Below are 18,241 nucleotides of genomic sequence, written 5' to 3'. Positions count from 1 at the left end.
ATATATTTCTCTCTCTCTTTCTGACAATAGTTGAATAAACTTTTGGCTCTCAAAATGGTATCGATGCCCTATTTGTTGGTACTCGCTGATACCGATACCACCATTTTAGTGCAGTATTGGGGCCCTGCCCAATACTGGTATCGGTATCTGTGCAACACTAATATATAAATATATATTCCTCAACATATACATGTGATTTTCTGATCTCTTAAAGGACAAGTGAGAATAGTGTCTTTCTTTCTTTAGACTAGTTTTTCTAGTGGTTAAAGTTGATAAGGATGAGAAACATGCTGCCTCAACACATTTTAAATTACTTCTAATAAGGTGCCTTCAGACCAAACGTGGTGTCCACGGTGATTTCCGCGAGCATCACCAGGAGTTAAGCTGCATGAGGCTGACACCCCACCCATGTAAAAACCTTGGCAAATAGACTCAATGGTTAGTGCTACTTTAGTGTAGGTTTGTGCAGTGCGATGGAAAATTATCATTGTAAAAAGGCAAACATTAAGTAAAATAAAGAGAATCTGTGCTACTTTTGTTTAAGAGGTATTAAAAAATTTTTTTTAGTTCTTCCAGAGGTCAACCGTCCCCCCATTATGCCCAGAATTGAATCAAAATTATCCACTTTTTTGGTGCTACTTAATTTTTGCAGGTAAAACTGTCATTTGAGAGAATCATTTTGGTGTATTTGTGTGCATATATGAGTAGTTCATTTTCTGGATCATACTTTTTATTTAAATGCAAACTTTGTAGTGACTTGCAAATGACCCTGAAAATGTCCACAGCCGAAACGCATTGGTGTCAGTAGAGTGTGTTCCTGCACTTCAAGTGTTGCTGAAATTGACTGCATCAGACAGAGCATTAAGGTTTGAAGCGTTTCATTTTACAGCAGTGCTTCTTTACCTTGATGACCTCTCAAACCTGATTGTAACTGTTCAAACTGATTGTACAGATTAATTGCTCACACGAAATAATTAGCAGTAATTTTAAAATGGAATTTATATAAGAAGGTTAAATATAGCTGTGTAATTAGCAGGAGACTCAGGAGCAGGTTATTAAGAAACCTTAAAAGCCTGTGGTACATATCTATCATCAATGTTAAACTGCCAGATCTAATTGGAGTTTTTATCAATCAAACCCACTTATCCTTTCCTCCACCCCCTTCTCCTTTTAAAATGTCAAGATGAAATTAGGTTTAACTGAATAAAAACAGGCAAACGTAGATCTGAATCCCTTTTTTTATTTTGTACCCACCTTACTTACCACCTTTACACGGTGGAAGGAGGTCCTGCCATTTATAAACTGAAAAACTCATCCTGCGAACACATTTCTAACTGTCCGTGCTACTTCCTCAGACCATATTCTGAATCTATTTTTAGTTAAGTTAGTTAGTTAAGTATTACTGGGTCTTCGAAGGGACGTTTAGTGATCGATCAGTAACAACACTTGAAAGAAGATCAGCAATTTTACTTAAAATAATGAGAGAACTCAGAAAATAGATATTTACTATTCCTTATGTTGTCCTTTTGAATTAAAATAGTAACATATATGCATAATTTTGAAAGAGGAAGACATAATAATAATAATAATAATAATAATAATAATAATAATAATAATAATAATAATAATAACAATAATAAAATAATATTCTTTATGTTTTTGTTGCACGAATTATGCAAATGTTTTAGAAAAGAGTTCTTCCAGACAAAGAGGCTGCCCGAAATCTACCAAAAGCCTTGTTTAATCCACTTTAACAATAATATATTCGTATATCTATATATCTATATATCTATATATATATATATTTAAACCTCAAGCGAATATCTTTAAATAAAAGGGGGAGTGGTGGCCAAGTTGGAAGAGCCTTGTGTTTGGATGCCAGAGGTTTCTGAGTTCAACTCCGGCAGACTGCCACTCTGGGTCCCTGAGCACGACTGCTCTTTGGGCCCCCACAATGGCAGCCCACTGCTCCCCAAGGGGATGGGTTGAATACAGAGGGGAATTTCTCCAGAATGAGATTAATAAAGTGTAATTAAATTATAAAAAGGGAAACATAAAACCAGGTGGATAATACAAAACAGCTCATGTATTGACACAACAATGCTTCTCATTTATTAGTTGGCTTTTGGTCTCTATGTTTTAAAGTTACATCTTTGATTGGCAGTTCTCTGCCTTATTATTCAAATGGCGAACTATGCCCAGCATGTCACACCACTAAAAGAATTCCACATAAATTTTTCATTTCACAGCAATTATCATTTTGAAATCTCATTAAACATTTAAAGCCAAACTGTCTGGAATGGCTTATTCTAAATTTCCATAATTTCTATTCCCTAAAAGCTTCCATGCGTAATAACCACTTAACGTGGGGGGGGGGAAGGATTAAGTATAGAATGACTGCAAATTCTTTCAAGGTTTTAATTGTGGTTTCTGGTGTTGAACTTCATTTTGATGCTTCTGAGATTCGAGCGTCATTTTATGCTGATGTTTTCTAATAACTCGGAGCGCGCTGAACGCACAGAGACTAGAGAAAAAAAAACTATACCTTACAAACAAACAAATGTTCCTGTTTTGTTTTTTTCTTTTCTTTACATTGGTCCTTACAGTGTTTAAAAGCGCTCCTGAGCTCTTCATTCAGGGAGCTGTCCGTTCCGATTGATCAAAAACGTTTACAACACGCAAACTTACCTTGTGTGCCACAGAGCGATGAAGCAGACCAGCACAGAAAGAGGACGGGAGCTTTTTCCTCTTGTCATGACTGAAGCCTGAAAATGATGACAGGAAAAAAAAAAGCTTAAGACTGCGCTCAGATGCCCGCAAACAGCTCCAACTCTACAAAACCCCGCGCAGTTCCGAAAGAGACCGAAACCTACCTAAAGCTCGACAGGTGCCGCTGCTGTTGCCAGAGAAAACCGAGGGACGTGCGCGCAGCTGAGATGTGCGGAGATCTGAGGGCTGTCAAAGAGCGTCCATCCTGCCAGACCCTCCTCTAAAGGACCGAAGCTAAGGGCGAAAATTGAGCAGGAAAAGCGGCTCCCTGCTGGGTGAGAGAGCGCGATTGCGCACGGTGGTTATCCTCCGCTCAGATCCAGCGCATCTAGAATAAAGGAAAACAGTGAAACATAGGAGCGTGTTCTGTTCAGAAAATATCAGCTGAATATAAAACTGTAATATGTTGTTTCTAACTGATTGATTATTAAATATAATTATTTTATAAAAAAAAAAAAAAAAAAGACTAACTCTTACTGGGGTATTGGAAAGGTTATTATAGCTGTAGATGATCGAACATTGGCCTAATGTTTTCATGGTGGAAGCAGCTTTATGCAAAATTAGCATTTCCATCTCTAAACAACAAGTCTTTTCCTATCTTAGTTGATACTGGAGCAGTGGCATTTCCAGAGATCTTTCATAGGGGTGGCCAGATGGGGCCACTAAAAATCTTGGCACACTAAAACTAAAAGCCATAATTTCAGGGTTTAAATCTAGAGATAATAAAGACTTAAGTAAACACCTACTCATATCTTGGTTCATTGTGTGATTTTTTTTATGTTATGTTGCTGTGCATAATGGGATGCAATGCTAAACTGATGCTACTACAATTTACACTGGCAAGTGGGGTGGCCAGGGCATTGCACAGAGTGGCCTTGGCCACCCCTTGCCACCCCCTAGTGGCGCCACCCTACTGCAGGTTAAATTAAACATTAGCAGCAAAATGTACCTAATGCTAAGCCTTCTATTTAATGGGCTTTATATAGGCTCTGTTTTTATTTTATTTTTTTCTAACAGACATTAGGTGGGAAGAGTACCTCCATGTTGCCAGTAGTTCAGAGAGCAACAGTGAGGCACACAGGACAACAACCATCCAAATACACACTCTATCCCAATGGCAATTTAGGGAGTTAAATTCACCTAAGAAATCCCCTGCCTGGTGAATATTGCAAATTACCAGTAGATCCTATAAACTCATTGCAGAAAGACTGGAGTTTCTGGGACCTTTGTTTTACCTTTGTAGCCTATAACTGTATGTAATACCTCTGTGAGATATCCTAATGTGTGTCTTGTGGATAAACATGCTGATATCTGCAATATTTGCATATTTATCTGCAAGGCTAGGAGCCTTGTACTGTGCATGTGCACTCTTGCTTCTTTGTTACAGGCAAAGTAGTGTTGTTTCTGATCATTGGTTTTCCTTTAAAATGTTTTTTTTTTTAGATCAAAAATAAAAAAAATTAAACGAATGCATTTGCAGATTACATTTGAGGGGGAAAAAACAATTACGAAAAACCATTATACTATCTATTCCAGATCATATCTTTTTATTAATATATTATGCTACTACATGAACGACGGCATTATTCATCCAGGCCAATGCACAGTCAGATGGTCTCTGATTCGTACCCAGGTCGAGTAAGGGAATGAGCGTGAATCACATCTGAATCTCTAATAAGTCACAGGATGAGTAAATCACAACCTGATTTGTACAGTGAGCAAGTGACTACACCATCCTTATCAGTATGAATCACCACTGATCCATACAACACCAATCATCAAGACCTGAGCACACCAACGACCCTGGGTGAATGGGTAGGTTCGGAAATTGCTAAAAGCACGGAACTCTGCATTCAAGTCTTTTGATAGAGAGGCTCTGAGAACCAACTTATACCGTGCCATCATGTCATTGAAGCAGAACCACAGCCAGAAAATCCAGGATATTTTCCACGATGCCAGCTACACCAGTAGGATGTGGCAAGGCATATGGGCGATTCCTGCAAACCACCCTAATGGTATATGCAGCAAACGCTGACTTCCTAAATGAACCAGACAATTTCTTTGGTAGGTTTGAGGCACTAAACAGCACTCCAGCAGTGAAAACTTCACATAGCCATAGGCGGATCTACTGGGGTGGCATAGGGTGGCAAATGCCACCCTAAATGACAGCCTAGCCACCCCTGCTGCCACCCCAGTTGGCGGTAGGGGTGGCGAGGCTTATAAATTATGGATCATTTGAGAATTACGACCGCTAATTTCTAATGTCGGACTGCAGTGAATGCAGCACGAGATGACGCGAGAGCGACTGAGACTGATTGTTTTGAAAACCGAATAGGGCAAAGCGAGGGAGCCAGGGGTCATGGGGAGAGGACACACTGGATGAAACAGGTAAAAACTGATTAACTATCTATCAAGAAATGAAATCATAATGAAAGCACAATGTTGCTAGCATAGCTGCAATGCTGATTTTGAGATGATAAAAATCAGGTTGCAGAACGTTATTTCTCTATCTATGATGTTAGTTAGGCCTGACGTCTCAGGCTCATAAAGACATATTTGCGGTCAACTATGACAGAAAAGAGACGATCAGTTTGGTTGTACTCAAATCAAAACGCACAAAGGCATTGGATCTAAATAAAGTTGTGAAGCGTTTTGCTGAACAACATGGAAATCGCCGCATTCAGCTGTTATAGTCATGGTAACTTTATGTTATGCTCTCTGGTGAGCCTTTACAGAGCTGTTACATTTTGTTTTAGGACCTGAGAAAATCTGATATTTCCTTTAATAAAACCAAAAGTGTTAAAAGTTAAAAATGTGATACTGGTGTGAATCCTGCTTAATATGAAGCAGTGTTGTTGTTTCTTTTTTGTATATATAGTATGAAACTATCCAGAAATGACCTGTATGAACCTACTCACAAGCAAAATGTATTTTTATGTTGCTTCTTTTCAGATTTGTGGAGATTTTGATGTATCATACAGAACCCACCTTTTTGTTGATTTGTTGATACAGCAGTATGGAGGACCAACTCTGCCATATTTAAAAATAAATACAGAAATAAATAAATGCTCAATAAATAAATAAGCATACAATTAATTGCCACCAAAAATACAAACAACAAATAAATGTAAGTAGAAATTAAATTATACAGCTAGTCATAAAGGTATATAACTCTTTTAATTGGCTTCTTTATTTCTTTGCCTTTTTAATATTTACCTAATTTATTTTTTTGTCATTTATTATCTTCAACTTCATTTTTAAATTACTTATATTTTTAAGTATTTATTTATGTGCATGTTATCATATTTTTGTCTGTTTTATTCTTCCTTTGTATTTTTTACCCTAGTTATTTCTTCGCCGCAATTTCTTTTTGCCTGCCCTTTTTACATTTCTGGCTGCCATTATAATATAATTTCTAATTACATTTATTTGTTGGTTGTATTTTTGGTGGCAATTAATTGTATGCTTATTTATTTATTGAGCATTTATTTATTTCTGTATTTATTTTTAAATATGGCAGAGTTGGTCCTCCATATACAGCTCTATCTACAGCATATTTACATGCATGAAATGTCCCTTTCATGTTGCCTTAACTGCTGTATGTCAAGTTACTGAGGAACAAATGGGGTAAATGTGTGTTCAGAGTAAACATTACATAGATGTCCAGTACCTTGTTTGGGTGCGTTGACCCATTTATTTCTACTGTGTAGTTCTGCTCACTTTAGTCCAGCTCAGTCCAAAGATCTCTGATCAGTAACTTTTTCTTTCTATAGTTTCTTCTTGTGCAAATGCTGCAAAGCTGCCTCTCTGACAGTCAATCTCACACATCTGCGACTCAGCACCTGTGTCTTACCTTAATACCTTTCCTGTCATAAGGCCCCTCTAGAAGTAATGTAATCATTCTCCTATCTCCTATTAAGTGAGATCACATTGTACGATGTATTATTAATATGAACTGCTTCACATGAAAAACTAGTACTCTCCATACTATTCTCACCAAACTGTGATAACTGTGATTAAATTCAGTGTAAACAAATGCCATATGTTGCCACCCCTAAAAAACTCCTGCCCCCCTCTTGCCACCCCATAAATATTTTTCTAGATCCGCCCCTGCACATAGCTGAAGTGAGGTAAAATCTGAGGTCAGTCAACCCAAGAAATGCCCTAGGCCCTGATAACATACCTGGGCAGGTGTGTTATCAAGAGTGTGCAGGTCAGCTGGCCGGTGTCCTCACAGACATTTTTAACACCTCGCTGGACCAAACCATAGTGCCAGCATGCCTCAAGTCTACCACCATCATTCCAGTCCCAAAAAATCCTCAGGTCACCTCACCCAGAGACTACCGGTCTGTGGAAATGACTCCTATCATGATGAAGTGGTCGGAAAGGCTGGTTAAAGAACACATCGTCTCCAGTCTCCCCCCAACTTTCGACCCGTTCCATTTCACCTACCAATGAAACTGCGCCATTAAGACGCCATCTCCTCTGGTCTTTACCTGAGCCTGGCACACCTGGAGGGGAAGAACACCTACATGTGGATGCTGTTCCTGGACTTCATCCCACAGCATCTGATAGGAAAACTGGAACAGCTGGGCTTCAATAAACCCCTCCGCAATTGGCTACTAGACTTCCTAACCAACAGACAGTCAGTCCTGGTTGGACAGATTACCTCTGATGTAATCCCCCAAACCACAGGCTCCCCTCAGGGCTGCGACCTGAGCCCCCTGCTGTTCACCCCTATGACACATAAATGCATCCCTAGGTTCACCACCAATCACATCGTGAAGTTTGCACATGACTCTACAGTGGTTAGCCTCATCAGAGACGACAATGACCAGGACTTCAGAGAGTATGTGGAGCAGCTAGTGGGCTGTTGCAGAGATAACAGCCTGATCCTGAATGTGAAGAAGACGAAGGAAATCATCGTCGGCTTCAGGAAAAATTGGCCTAACCACACTCAACTGATAATCAACAGCTCAGCTGTAGAGGTGGTCAGCACCACCAAATTCCTAGGGTTGCACATCATAGACAACTTCACCTGGGCTGTAATCACTATCTCACTGGTCAAAAGGGCTTAAAAGTGCGTGTATTTCCTGTGGAGGTTGAGGAGAGCCCACCTGCCCCAACCAATCCTCACCACCTTCTACAAAAGCACCATAAAGAGCTTTCTGACCAGCTGTCTCACTGAGTGGTGTGTAGGCTCCAGTGCCACAGATGGGAAGATGGTGAGAAGAGTAGTGAGAACTGCAGAGAAGATCATCGGGGTTCCTCTTCCCTTCATAAAAGACATCTGATCCCAGCGATGTGTGTCCCAAACCTGTAACATTATTCAAGACCTCTCACACCTCCACCGACTGTTCTCCCTGCTGCCCACTGGGAAGAGGCTTCGCAGCATTCAATGCAGGTCCAGCAGATTCCGAAACACCTTATTCCCCATCACCATTAAGCTGCTGAATGTTGAAACTTTAAATCATGTCACAGGCTCTGCATCAAACTGACCATATCAATGCATTTTTTAACCATGTTTTTTTGTTTCCACAATGTTTACATTTGATCACTGCTGCACTTTGAGAAATGGAAATGTCATGAGAGCTGTACAAAGCAAAATTTCATTCTGTATACATTCTGTGTATACAAAACTCATTGTAAAATTAAGCTCATATATTGATGAACTTACTGAACATATAAAATATTACAATGTACTTGCATGCTTAGAGACTGTATAAAGATAATTTCCCAATTTTCTTCTAAACACTTTATAAATGTGATAGGACTTTTAAATTGTTCTTCACATATTAAAAGTATCAAAGCCTTTTAAGATTGCAATATAGCACTAGATTCAGATTTGGGTTTAAATATTACTATGTTTCAGGTTTTATTGGGAATGCCTAAAGGTGCGACCTTGTGTCAACATATGGCTGCCTACAGCATAGGCCCGCCTCCTGCTGGCCTAGGACCACAAAAACAAACAGCAAGGCAGCTTCTGCATTGTTACCAAGTGCGCAACTTTATCACTGTACCTAGCAACTTTTATAACCCCAAAGGGACTATTTTTTAAAAAGCAACACTGCATGAGAAGTTGGAGTTTAAACCACCTGAATTGCCATGAATTCAGCTTCTTCATGAAATTAGCCGCAATTTTAGGCTGGAGGAGATAAAATTCTCTGAGCCAGACACGGACCATTGCGTACACTATGGGGAGAGGTGGGGGTAACAGCGCTGCTGCCAATGATCAGATGAGCATAGCCGGTCAGACCACCATACCCATAGTCAATACCTGGTTATCCCTTTACTTTATCCCTTTAGATATTTATTTAGAAAATAAACTTTAAACTTCCTCAACAGTCATGTATCCCTTTAGTCATGTACAAAAAAAAACAGCTTAATTACTTACTTTTTGGTGTTTTTTGAAGCGTATGGCAATCTCACCTTAAGTTGTTTATTTTGTACATGACTAAAGTGATACATGCCCGTTGAGGTAGTCTATTTTTCGTACAAAACTAAATGGATAAATGCAAATCTGACGTACTGCGCATGCGTACTGACTATAGGTATGCTGGTCTGATGAGGTATCATCTGACAGAACACTGGGAGATGTTAATCATTCTAATTAACATATGAATAGATACACCAGCGACAAGAGGACTGGGGCTGTGTTCCAATCACTCTCGAACTGTCGGTAAATGACATTATAGCATGTCGGTGTGGACTGTTCAGATTCAAGAACTCCTTCGTGTGTGGTCGACAAATGCAGCTTTCTTTTTGCCCAGTTGGAAGGACAGGTCCGGTGTATGGTTCGTAGCCTAGGGTATCTTGTGACTAATTGGGAGCAAGGCGGTTACTCCGTGCTCAGCGGAAAATGGGAAGTTGGGACGAACAGTGGTGAATATTGTAAGTATGTGAATAGTTTTGTCTTGAATTAACCAAATTAGTTAATTTAAATGGTCAGTGAGTCAGATATGTCACAGGTAATATTTGGTTTATTGAAATATTTGATCTCTTTCTGTGCAGATGGGTTTAGTTGACATTTAAGCACAGAATCCAGTATCTCTGCAGTGACTACAAATCTGATATCTGCGACAACAGTACTGCAGCTGAGGCTCATTGAAAAAGAAATTAGCACACAGAACATGTGTTCATACAAACAAAAAAGTGAGTCTTGTTTGGCAACAAATGGATATAGAAAGATATATCCTATTTTATCTTTCATAATAAACAAAAATTTGCAATCTATGTAAGTAATCCACTTTATTATGGTGTGAACCAAACCACCTGCCCTGGTTAGAACCATTCTTTGCCTGCTTTGTGCGTCAACTGTCACAGATGCTAGGTGATGCTAGTGAGTGAGGGGCAGTGACAGCTGGGGTCGGCTGGACCTTTTTTATTCTATAGGTGCACTCTTCTGGCCTCTTTATTTATTTTCACAGCCTTTGAAACCAACCTGTGTCCCCGTTTGCCTACTCATTCGATTGATAAACTGACACCATCAGTCAGAAATTACATAGGAACCAGTCAAGGTAAACTAGGTCCTTCAGAGGAAGCAGCCGCCGAAATCGAACACAGCCTAAGTGAAGCCCACATTGCTACACCAGAGGACCAAGATAAGCCTACGTCGTAACTCCTGCTGCAGCAAACCTGCTTTGCACTTTCTCCAAAAGAGGATTGTGGAACCCAGCACTGCCCTTTTCCTCATTATTCCCCTCCCAACCTAAACCCAATGAGCCTTGGAGAACCACTGCAGCCTTTTCTCTTTGTCCCCTTAACCAGAGAGCCTTGCTAACAGGTTGAAAGCCAGGACTGCTCTATCTGCTTCCTTTTCACTACAACCACAAAGGGTACGAGCCATTTCACAGATGAGAAAACCATCATATATCTTTCCTAAACAAGTGAAATTCAACTGAACTAAGCCATTATGTACACAAAGAAGAATATATGTACCGTATTTTCACGACTATAAGGCGCACATAAACGTCTTTTTTTTTCCTCAAAATGTGCGGTGCACCCTATGGTGCGGTGCGCCCTTTGTGTGTTGTAACTGCGACTTTTGAGACCACCTCATTGAGGAGATGATAAAAGAGTGGCTGAATGTAAGGAGACCAGGTGTTTTTTTTTCCACTCATCACCACACCATCGCTGTTAATCTGACTCCATGCGTGCCCATCTCACAGCTGATGTGAAAAACATGGTGAAACAAATTAATGCTGTGCTCGCTGTGAACCGGACGCAGCAGGTGCAGCAGAAGCAGCGAGTTTACATGCAAAGTCAACGGTTGACGAGCGTATAGACGCAGCAAAAGGTCCCGCAGCGCGTTTTGAGCGAGTCGGGAGCGCACCGCCAACGCGCTGCTGCTGCTCGAGATGGAAAAGTTTTGCTGCTGGAAGCGCCGCATCAACGAATCAGAGAAGCTGATCTGGGAGCTGACAGCGAGACAGACACAGCGCTCTGATGACATATAATTTTAAAGCAAATGAAAGGGCTGGATGGATGAGGAGATGATGAAAGCGTGGCTGAGGGAGGTGTAGGCTATGTGAGGAGACCCGGTGGTTACGCCACCGTTAGCGGATGGATTGCAGATCCTTGGACTAGTGTCTGCTGGCTCTGTTGTTCAAGCTTTCGCAAAAGCCGGCATTATTTCTGAGGAGCCGCGCTGCACGGAAAGTGACTCTGACAGCGCAGAAGGGGAAACTGTTATGTCTGATTTAGTGCAGCTGTTTAATTCAGAAACAGAGGATGATGACTTTGATGGGTTTGATTAATACTTTGTAATAAATATATTAATAAAGCACAAACATACTCAGTTTTGCTCCCGCTCTATTTTTCTACCTGAAAACTTAATTCAACAGCAGCCTCTGGGCGGGTCTCCTCCTCTTCACCGCGGTGGCTGGCAGGTGTTTTTTCATCTAAATAATCTAAATCTTGCAGCTATATTTGCTGTGATCAGTGGGAATAAAGTAGTTTTAATATGTTATTACACCTGAAAACTTAATTGCAGTCAGTTCATCCAGATTATCTATTTCTGTCGGAGGCGCTCAGACCCCCACATACCAGCGGGGCACCGACCACAGAAATCCATTCATCAGCAGCCTCTAGGCTGGGCAGCCTCCAGGTTCACCGCGGCTGCTGGCAGGTGTTTTTCATCTAAATAATTTTAGCTGCAGGCACCAGGATACCGGTAATAAAAGCGAACAAATTCCGTCGGCAGGTTTCAGGATTTTAAGTTAATTTAGGAGTGATCACAGCGCACTGTCATCTGCGATGTGTCTGTCTCACGGCCAGCACCCAGGTTTGATTAATACTTTGTAATAAATACATGAATAAAGCACAGTCATACTCAGTTTTGCCCCCGCTGTATATTTAAATACGCAGTAGAGGTATTTAAAGGTAGTAGAGGACATGTACCGGTATATAAAAAACGCGCCCTATAGTCCGGTGCGCCTTATGTGTGTGTTAAATACAGAAATGGGACACATAACTGAGAGTGCGCCTTTTAGTACGGTGCGCCTTATGGTCGTGAAAATACGGTATATGGCTGGAAACCATAATTAATAATGATTCAATGATATTACAGTTTGACATGGATTTTCTGTTTGGGACATAAAGTTTATTATGAAGAGTTTGGAATCAGGTCATATTAGTTCATTTAGCAATTTTAATGTGTTTAAATCCATTCAAAATGCACATCCAATGTGGTAAATAAAGCCTTTTTTTTGGTAGTAATAGTAATAATACATGTAGCATTATCAGAAATAACGTTTGGTTATCTAACATAACCCCAGTTCTTAGAATAATATGAGCGAGGTGTCTCGCTATGGGATGCAGCCTCCTGCAGCCCTGATAGAAGCATCTATCTCAATCTGCCAATCCTGATTGGCCGGTGGAAGTGCCCGCCATACGCCACGCCCCGTAGCTCCGACTACTTAAGCGTGTGCGGATCACGGCACTCCAATTCAACAAGCAAACCTCTTCTCGCCGCCCTGCAAGAAGGGTCGTCTGGCGAGACACCTCGCTCATATTATTCTAAGAACTGGGGTTATGTTAGATAACCAAACGTTCTTTTTCATAATATTCACTCGGTGTCTCACTATGGGATATGGTAGCTCCCGTATTGCCAGACAGCTTATCGAACAAGAACCGGCCGATGGGGAAGGTCCACAAGGTCAGTTATGACTCTAGGACCGCACTGGCCACGCACGGTCCAGACACGTCAAGCATGTAGAACCGGACAAAAGTCAGAGGCGAAGACCAATTCGCCGCTGAACAAATGTCCTGAATGGACACTCCCCGAAATAAAGCCCAGGACGCAGCCATCCCGCGGGTAGAGTGTGCACGCAGACCCGCCGGGGGCTGCAGACCCCTGCTTCCATACGCCAAAGCTATAGCCTCCACCACCCAGTGGGCGAGGCGTTGCTTTGTGATCGGCTGTCCCTTACGGGGCTCCGCCCAGGAGACAAAGAGCTGATCACTCCTCCTGAAGCTCTGCGTCCTGTCCATATAAGAGCGCACGGCTCGAACAGGGCACAGCGTGTGCGCTCGCTGTTCACCTGGGGAGGCGGCGAACGCTCGCCGGTGAGCTCGATCGGTGAACAAGAACCAACCACTTTAGGAACAAAGGCCGGGTTGGGCTTCAGAACCATACGCGTGTATTCCGGGTCGAACCGGGTACATGCAGGGTTCACAGAGAGCGCATGAATGTCGCTGACTCGTTTCGCAGAGGCCAGGGCCAGTAACAGCACTGTCTTGATAGACAGATGTTTAAGACTGGACCCCAACAACGGTTCAAATGGGGGTCCCTTAAGCCCCTCCAGAACCACCGACAAATCCCACGGAGGCAGCAAAGGTCTGGAGACGGGCAGGAGCCTGCGGGCGCCCTTCATAAACCGACAAACCAAAGGGTGTTGGCTCGCCGTTTTGTCTCCAAATCCTATATGGCATGCTGCTATAGCTGCCAGATAAACCTTAACCGTGGAAAAAGCTTTTCCTTTATCAATCAGTTCCTGTAAAAACGACAGAATCGCTGGTACAGAACACTGAAAAGGAACGTAGTCCCGTTCAAGACACCACCGCTCAAACAGTCTCCATTTGGAGCCATATAAGCTCCTAGTAGAGGGAGCCCTGGCATTTTGGATAGTAGTAATTACACTCTGAGGGAGTCCCGTAGTGGTTAAATTAAGCCACTCACGGGCCAGGCCCACAGCTGCAGTCGCTCCGGGTGTGGGTGGAACACTGTCCCCGCACCCTGCGAGAGCAGGTCCCTGCGCAGCGGCAACTCCCAAGGCTGGGCGCACAGCATCTGGAATATCTCCGCCAGCCAGTGTTGCGCTGGCCAGTGCGGAGCTATTAGGATCAGTTTGTGATTGAATGCCCTCACTCTGGCGAGAGTGGGGGGTATCAGGGCCAGCGGTGGAAACGCGTATAGCAGCTCGTGCGGCCAGGCGTGCGCTAGTGCGTCTACGCCCAGAGGGGCATTCAGAGTGCTCAGAGAGAAGAACAGCTCGCATCGAGCGTTTTCCCTGGACGCGAACAGATCTATCTGAGCGCGCCAGTAGTGCGCCCATATCTGCTCCATGACCTGTGGGTGCAGCGTCCATTCCCCGTACACTGGCGCGCCTCTGGACAGCAGGTCCGCACCCGTGTTCAAGTCTCCCGGGACATGCGTCGCTCTCAGGGAGAGAAAGTGGGCACTGCTCCAGAGAATCAGGTCGCGCGCCAGATTGTGCAACATGCGGGAGCGCAGGCCCCCTTGGCGGTTGATATACGCCACTGTTGTCGTGTTGTCCGTCCTCACCAGGACATGGTGACCCGAGAGGAATGGGAGGAAGTGTCTCAGAGAAAGAAACACTGCCGAAAGTTCGAGAAAGTTTATGTGAAGGCGCTGGAGGGCCTGGCTCCAGCGACCCCTCACAGACCTGCCCTCGTGAATGCCGCCCCAGCCTGATAGGCTGGCATCCGTGGTTACCACTTTCCTGGACGAGACGGTGCCCATAGGCACCCCTAGGGTCAGGAAGGACGGGGCTCGCCAACAGCGCAGAGCTGTTATACAGTCCGCTGTGACCGTTATCCGCCGTGCGCCATGACGCACGGGGTACATTCGGAGCGAAGCGACCCAGCGCTGAAAGTCCCGCATGTGAAGGCGGCCGAGGCGAATCACGAGGATGGCTGAGGCCATCAGACCCAGCAACCGAAGGCACAGTCTGAACTGGACAGACCTGTGCAGACGGAATTGTGCAAGGCACGCTCTGAAAGTCGTCACTCTTTCCTCTGACAGGCGGGCTGTGAACGGAACAGAGCGCAGGGATAATCCCAGAAAGCATATCTCCTGCGTTGGAGATAGGTGGCTTTTCTCCATATTTATCACAAAACCCAAATCCATCAGGTGTGTTGTGACAATGTGTGTTTGAACCCTGGCTTCCTGTTCTGACTGCGCTAACAGGAGCCTGTCGTCTAAATACGTGGCCAGACGTATCCCCCGGCGTCTGAGCGGGGCTACTGCGGCCTCTGTGCACCGTATGAAAACCCTCGGGCTGAGAGACAGACCGAATGGTAGAACACGGTATTCGTAACACAACCCTTGAAAGGCAAATCGGAGATATTGTCTGTGAGGGGGATAAATGGGAATGTGGAAATACGCGTCTTTCAGATCCACGGACGAAAACCAGTCGTTCGGTCTTACTAGACGCAACAGTGCTGCATGTGTCAGCATCCTGAACTTGTATTTCCGCAGGAATTTGTTCAGGGCTCTTAAGTCCAGAATAGGGCGGATTCCTCTCCCCCCCCGTTTGGGGACGAGGAAGTATCTGGAATAAAACCCTGACAGACTCTGTTCGGGAGATACGACAGAAACTGCTCGTTTGTCTATCAGAGAGAGAATTTCCTCCCGTAAAACTCGAGCTGATTCTCCCTGTGCATGAGTGTATTACACCGAAGAAGCGGGGAGGGACAGTGGCGAATTGAAGCCTGTATCCCCGGGAAAATGTGCGCAACACCCACGGTGGAGCTGCTGCTGCTCTCCAGCTTTCCCATCTGAGAGAAAGCGGGGGAACATATTGCGGCTCCTGCCCCGCGCCCCCCTGTGGTGGAACCGAGAAATGATTCTCGGGCACCACCGGAGGCACAGTGGGGTTAGTGGGGCACTCAGCTGCAGGGGGCTGAGCGGCCACCCTCCTTATGGAGAGAGCATTGTCTGTTTTGGCTTTTTTTATTATCTGCACCCTCAGCTCGTGGCCTGGCTGTGACAGATTTATAATTTTTATTTTGACACCATTTTTTTCTTTGAACAAGGGTGTGTGACTGTGCTTGTGGACATTCCGCTCGGGGCGCAACCGCGCAGACCTCCGGGGCGATGTCCTTCTCCTCGCGGACCGGCTCTGGGATGGGCAACGGTGGCGTGGGGTGCGCACAAACAAGCCAAAACGGTGGGCCTGCGCAACGGGGAGCGGCAGGCTGCACCAACTGAGGAACTGGCGGCTGTCAGGCCGCCCTCTTTTTCTTCCTCGCCTGTGGGACCGAGCTCGCGGCGGCTGTGGGCGGCGGCGGCGTAGCGGTCGTGGAGGCAGGTTTCCCCTGCCAGCCGGCTCCGCGCTCCTTCCTCATCGGAGGGGGCGGACCTGGCGGTTGTGGCCGTCTTGGTATCTTAAAACGCGGCGGCTGGGAGGCTGCTTGCGCAAAGGTTTTGCGCTGCACTGGAGGTGAAGGCGCAGGGGCTTTCCGAGGGAGACAAAGTTTGAGGGCCTTGTTGTCCTTTTTCTTTGCCTCACATCTTTGCTGCATTGTGGCCAATGCAGAGCCGAAGATGCCTTCAGGGACGATCGGCATATCCAGGATGTCATCCCGCTCCCTGTCGGTCAGGGTAGCGAGACTGAGCCATCACGCTCGCTCCTGGACGACGAGGGTTGCCATCACCTTCCCTGTGGCCTGGACCGAGACACGTTGGATACGGAGAGACAGATCCGCGATGACCGCCATCTCCTCCCACGCATCCGGGTCTTGCTCCTTAGCAGACGCGCCAAACAACTCCGCTTGGTAGGCAGTGAGGATGGAGAGGGCGCTGAGGGCTCTGGCCGAGAGGGCTGCTGCTTTGTATGCCTTTTCGGTCAGCGCAGACTGAAACCGTTCGGGCTTAGCTGGCAGCGTCGGGCGCCTAGGGGAAGCCGCAGACAGCTGGCTCGCGCTGCCTGGGAAGAGGTGCGCAGCTTCCGGGACTTCCACCGGAGGCATGGAGAGGAGGCCGTGGGCGTCCATCGCCTCGCAGTCGAGGGATGCTGCGCCCGAAATAGGGCTCCTGTTGCTGTATGGGCAGCTAGTCCATGTTTTGGAGAGCTCCGTCAGCAACTCGGGGAAGACAGGGAGAAGCTGCTTCACCGCATTTCGTGCCAGGGGAAGCCGTTTGCCTTCGTAGCGGGACCGGGTGGGCTCCGCTATTGCGACCGGCCAGGGGATCTCCAGCTTCTCTGCCGCGCGTTTGCACACGTCGAGCAGGTCCACATGGAGGGAGGGAGCTGGTGAGCTAACCAAAAAGCTAACTGACTGTTTAAAGTCTGTTACTAGTTAAAGAAACTATGCAGTTATTTTTTATTTTGTTGTTGGAACTTTAAATACATCTAGAGGTTTAATTATAAGATGTTTGTTAATAATTGATTAATCAGATAACCAGACATTCAAAAAATTGAATGCTAATCTGCCTTTTTTTTGTTTGTATGATTTGACAAGTGAGTTGCAATATAATAATATAGATTTGATGTTTTTTGTTTATAATAAAAGAACAAAAAAATGTTTTAGAGCTTAATATCTTTGCATGTCGACAGTTTTCGATTGGCTATAAAATAGGTATGATGCTACAAAATAATGCTTTTCAAGTAATTTAACAAAAATAAAACACATTTTGCACTAGAAATAAACAGGGATTGCACTATTCTGGAAAGAAGGAGTGTATGATCTCAATGTTTTTGCATGAAAAAGTGTAAACCAGGAAAGTAAAATCAGTAGAGGTCTGGGAAATTAAATAAAGCATGTTAATTAAAGGCAACAGATCCCAGTCAGTCTCTTTGTACTGAACAAACATATCTAAAAAAAACTTCCAAGACATTAATGTATTTTCATGACCAGGATATAAAAAAGGAAAGAAAAAACGTAAGCAGATTAGCAAAAATCTGTTCTAACATAATGGTACTGTTGTCGAGGCAACTGGCTTAACTACTAAAGACATAGAGCAACATGATTTTCCTATGACAGCAATAAAAACTTAAGAATACAAGCTGTGGGATAAATATCTGTTTTCTTTCATCAAAGTCCTTTGGAATATTATTCATCCTAAAACAAGAATAATGCATGACTAACTACAAGCTTTAATTGCACAGGACTATTACCAGGTATGACATTGACGCGTCCACCGTCCATTCACCTTGTACATGGAACAAAATTAGCTCTTGTTCTCATGATGCTTAGGCCTGCAGGGTGGGAAAATAACAAGGTTCTA

The 18,241-nt window shown here is 44.3% G+C and overlaps 1 protein-coding gene and 1 pseudogene across 1 annotated transcript in view; both read right to left on the bottom strand.

Annotated features, from left to right (window-relative positions):
* gabra2a (gamma-aminobutyric acid type A receptor subunit alpha2a) overlaps positions 1-3,063 on the bottom strand; it is a 37,679-nt gene extending 34,616 nt beyond the window's left edge. Inside the window, exons 1-2 of the mRNA XM_038290662.1 lie at positions 2,874-3,063; positions 2,689-2,765 (exon numbers count right to left, since the gene is read on the bottom strand). Of these exons, the coding sequence (XP_038146590.1) occupies positions 2,689-2,756 (68 nt within the window). The 5' untranslated portion in view covers positions 2,757-2,765; positions 2,874-3,063. The remainder of the gene's footprint in view (positions 1-2,688; positions 2,766-2,873) is intronic.
* Positions 3,064-13,142: 10,079 nt separating this feature from the next.
* LOC119787033 lies at positions 13,143-16,581 on the bottom strand (annotated as a pseudogene).
* Between the last annotated feature and the right edge of the window lie 1,660 nt (positions 16,582-18,241).

The sequence above is a fragment of the Cyprinodon tularosa genome, unplaced genomic scaffold (assembly GCF_016077235.1).
Source record: "Cyprinodon tularosa strain WSP-4 unplaced genomic scaffold, ASM1607723v1 ctg286, whole genome shotgun sequence".
In the NCBI taxonomy this organism is placed as follows: domain Eukaryota; kingdom Metazoa; phylum Chordata; class Actinopteri; order Cyprinodontiformes; family Cyprinodontidae; genus Cyprinodon; species Cyprinodon tularosa.
Note: the sequence above shows the minus strand (reverse complement) of the source record. Positions and strands in the feature narration are given on the sequence as shown.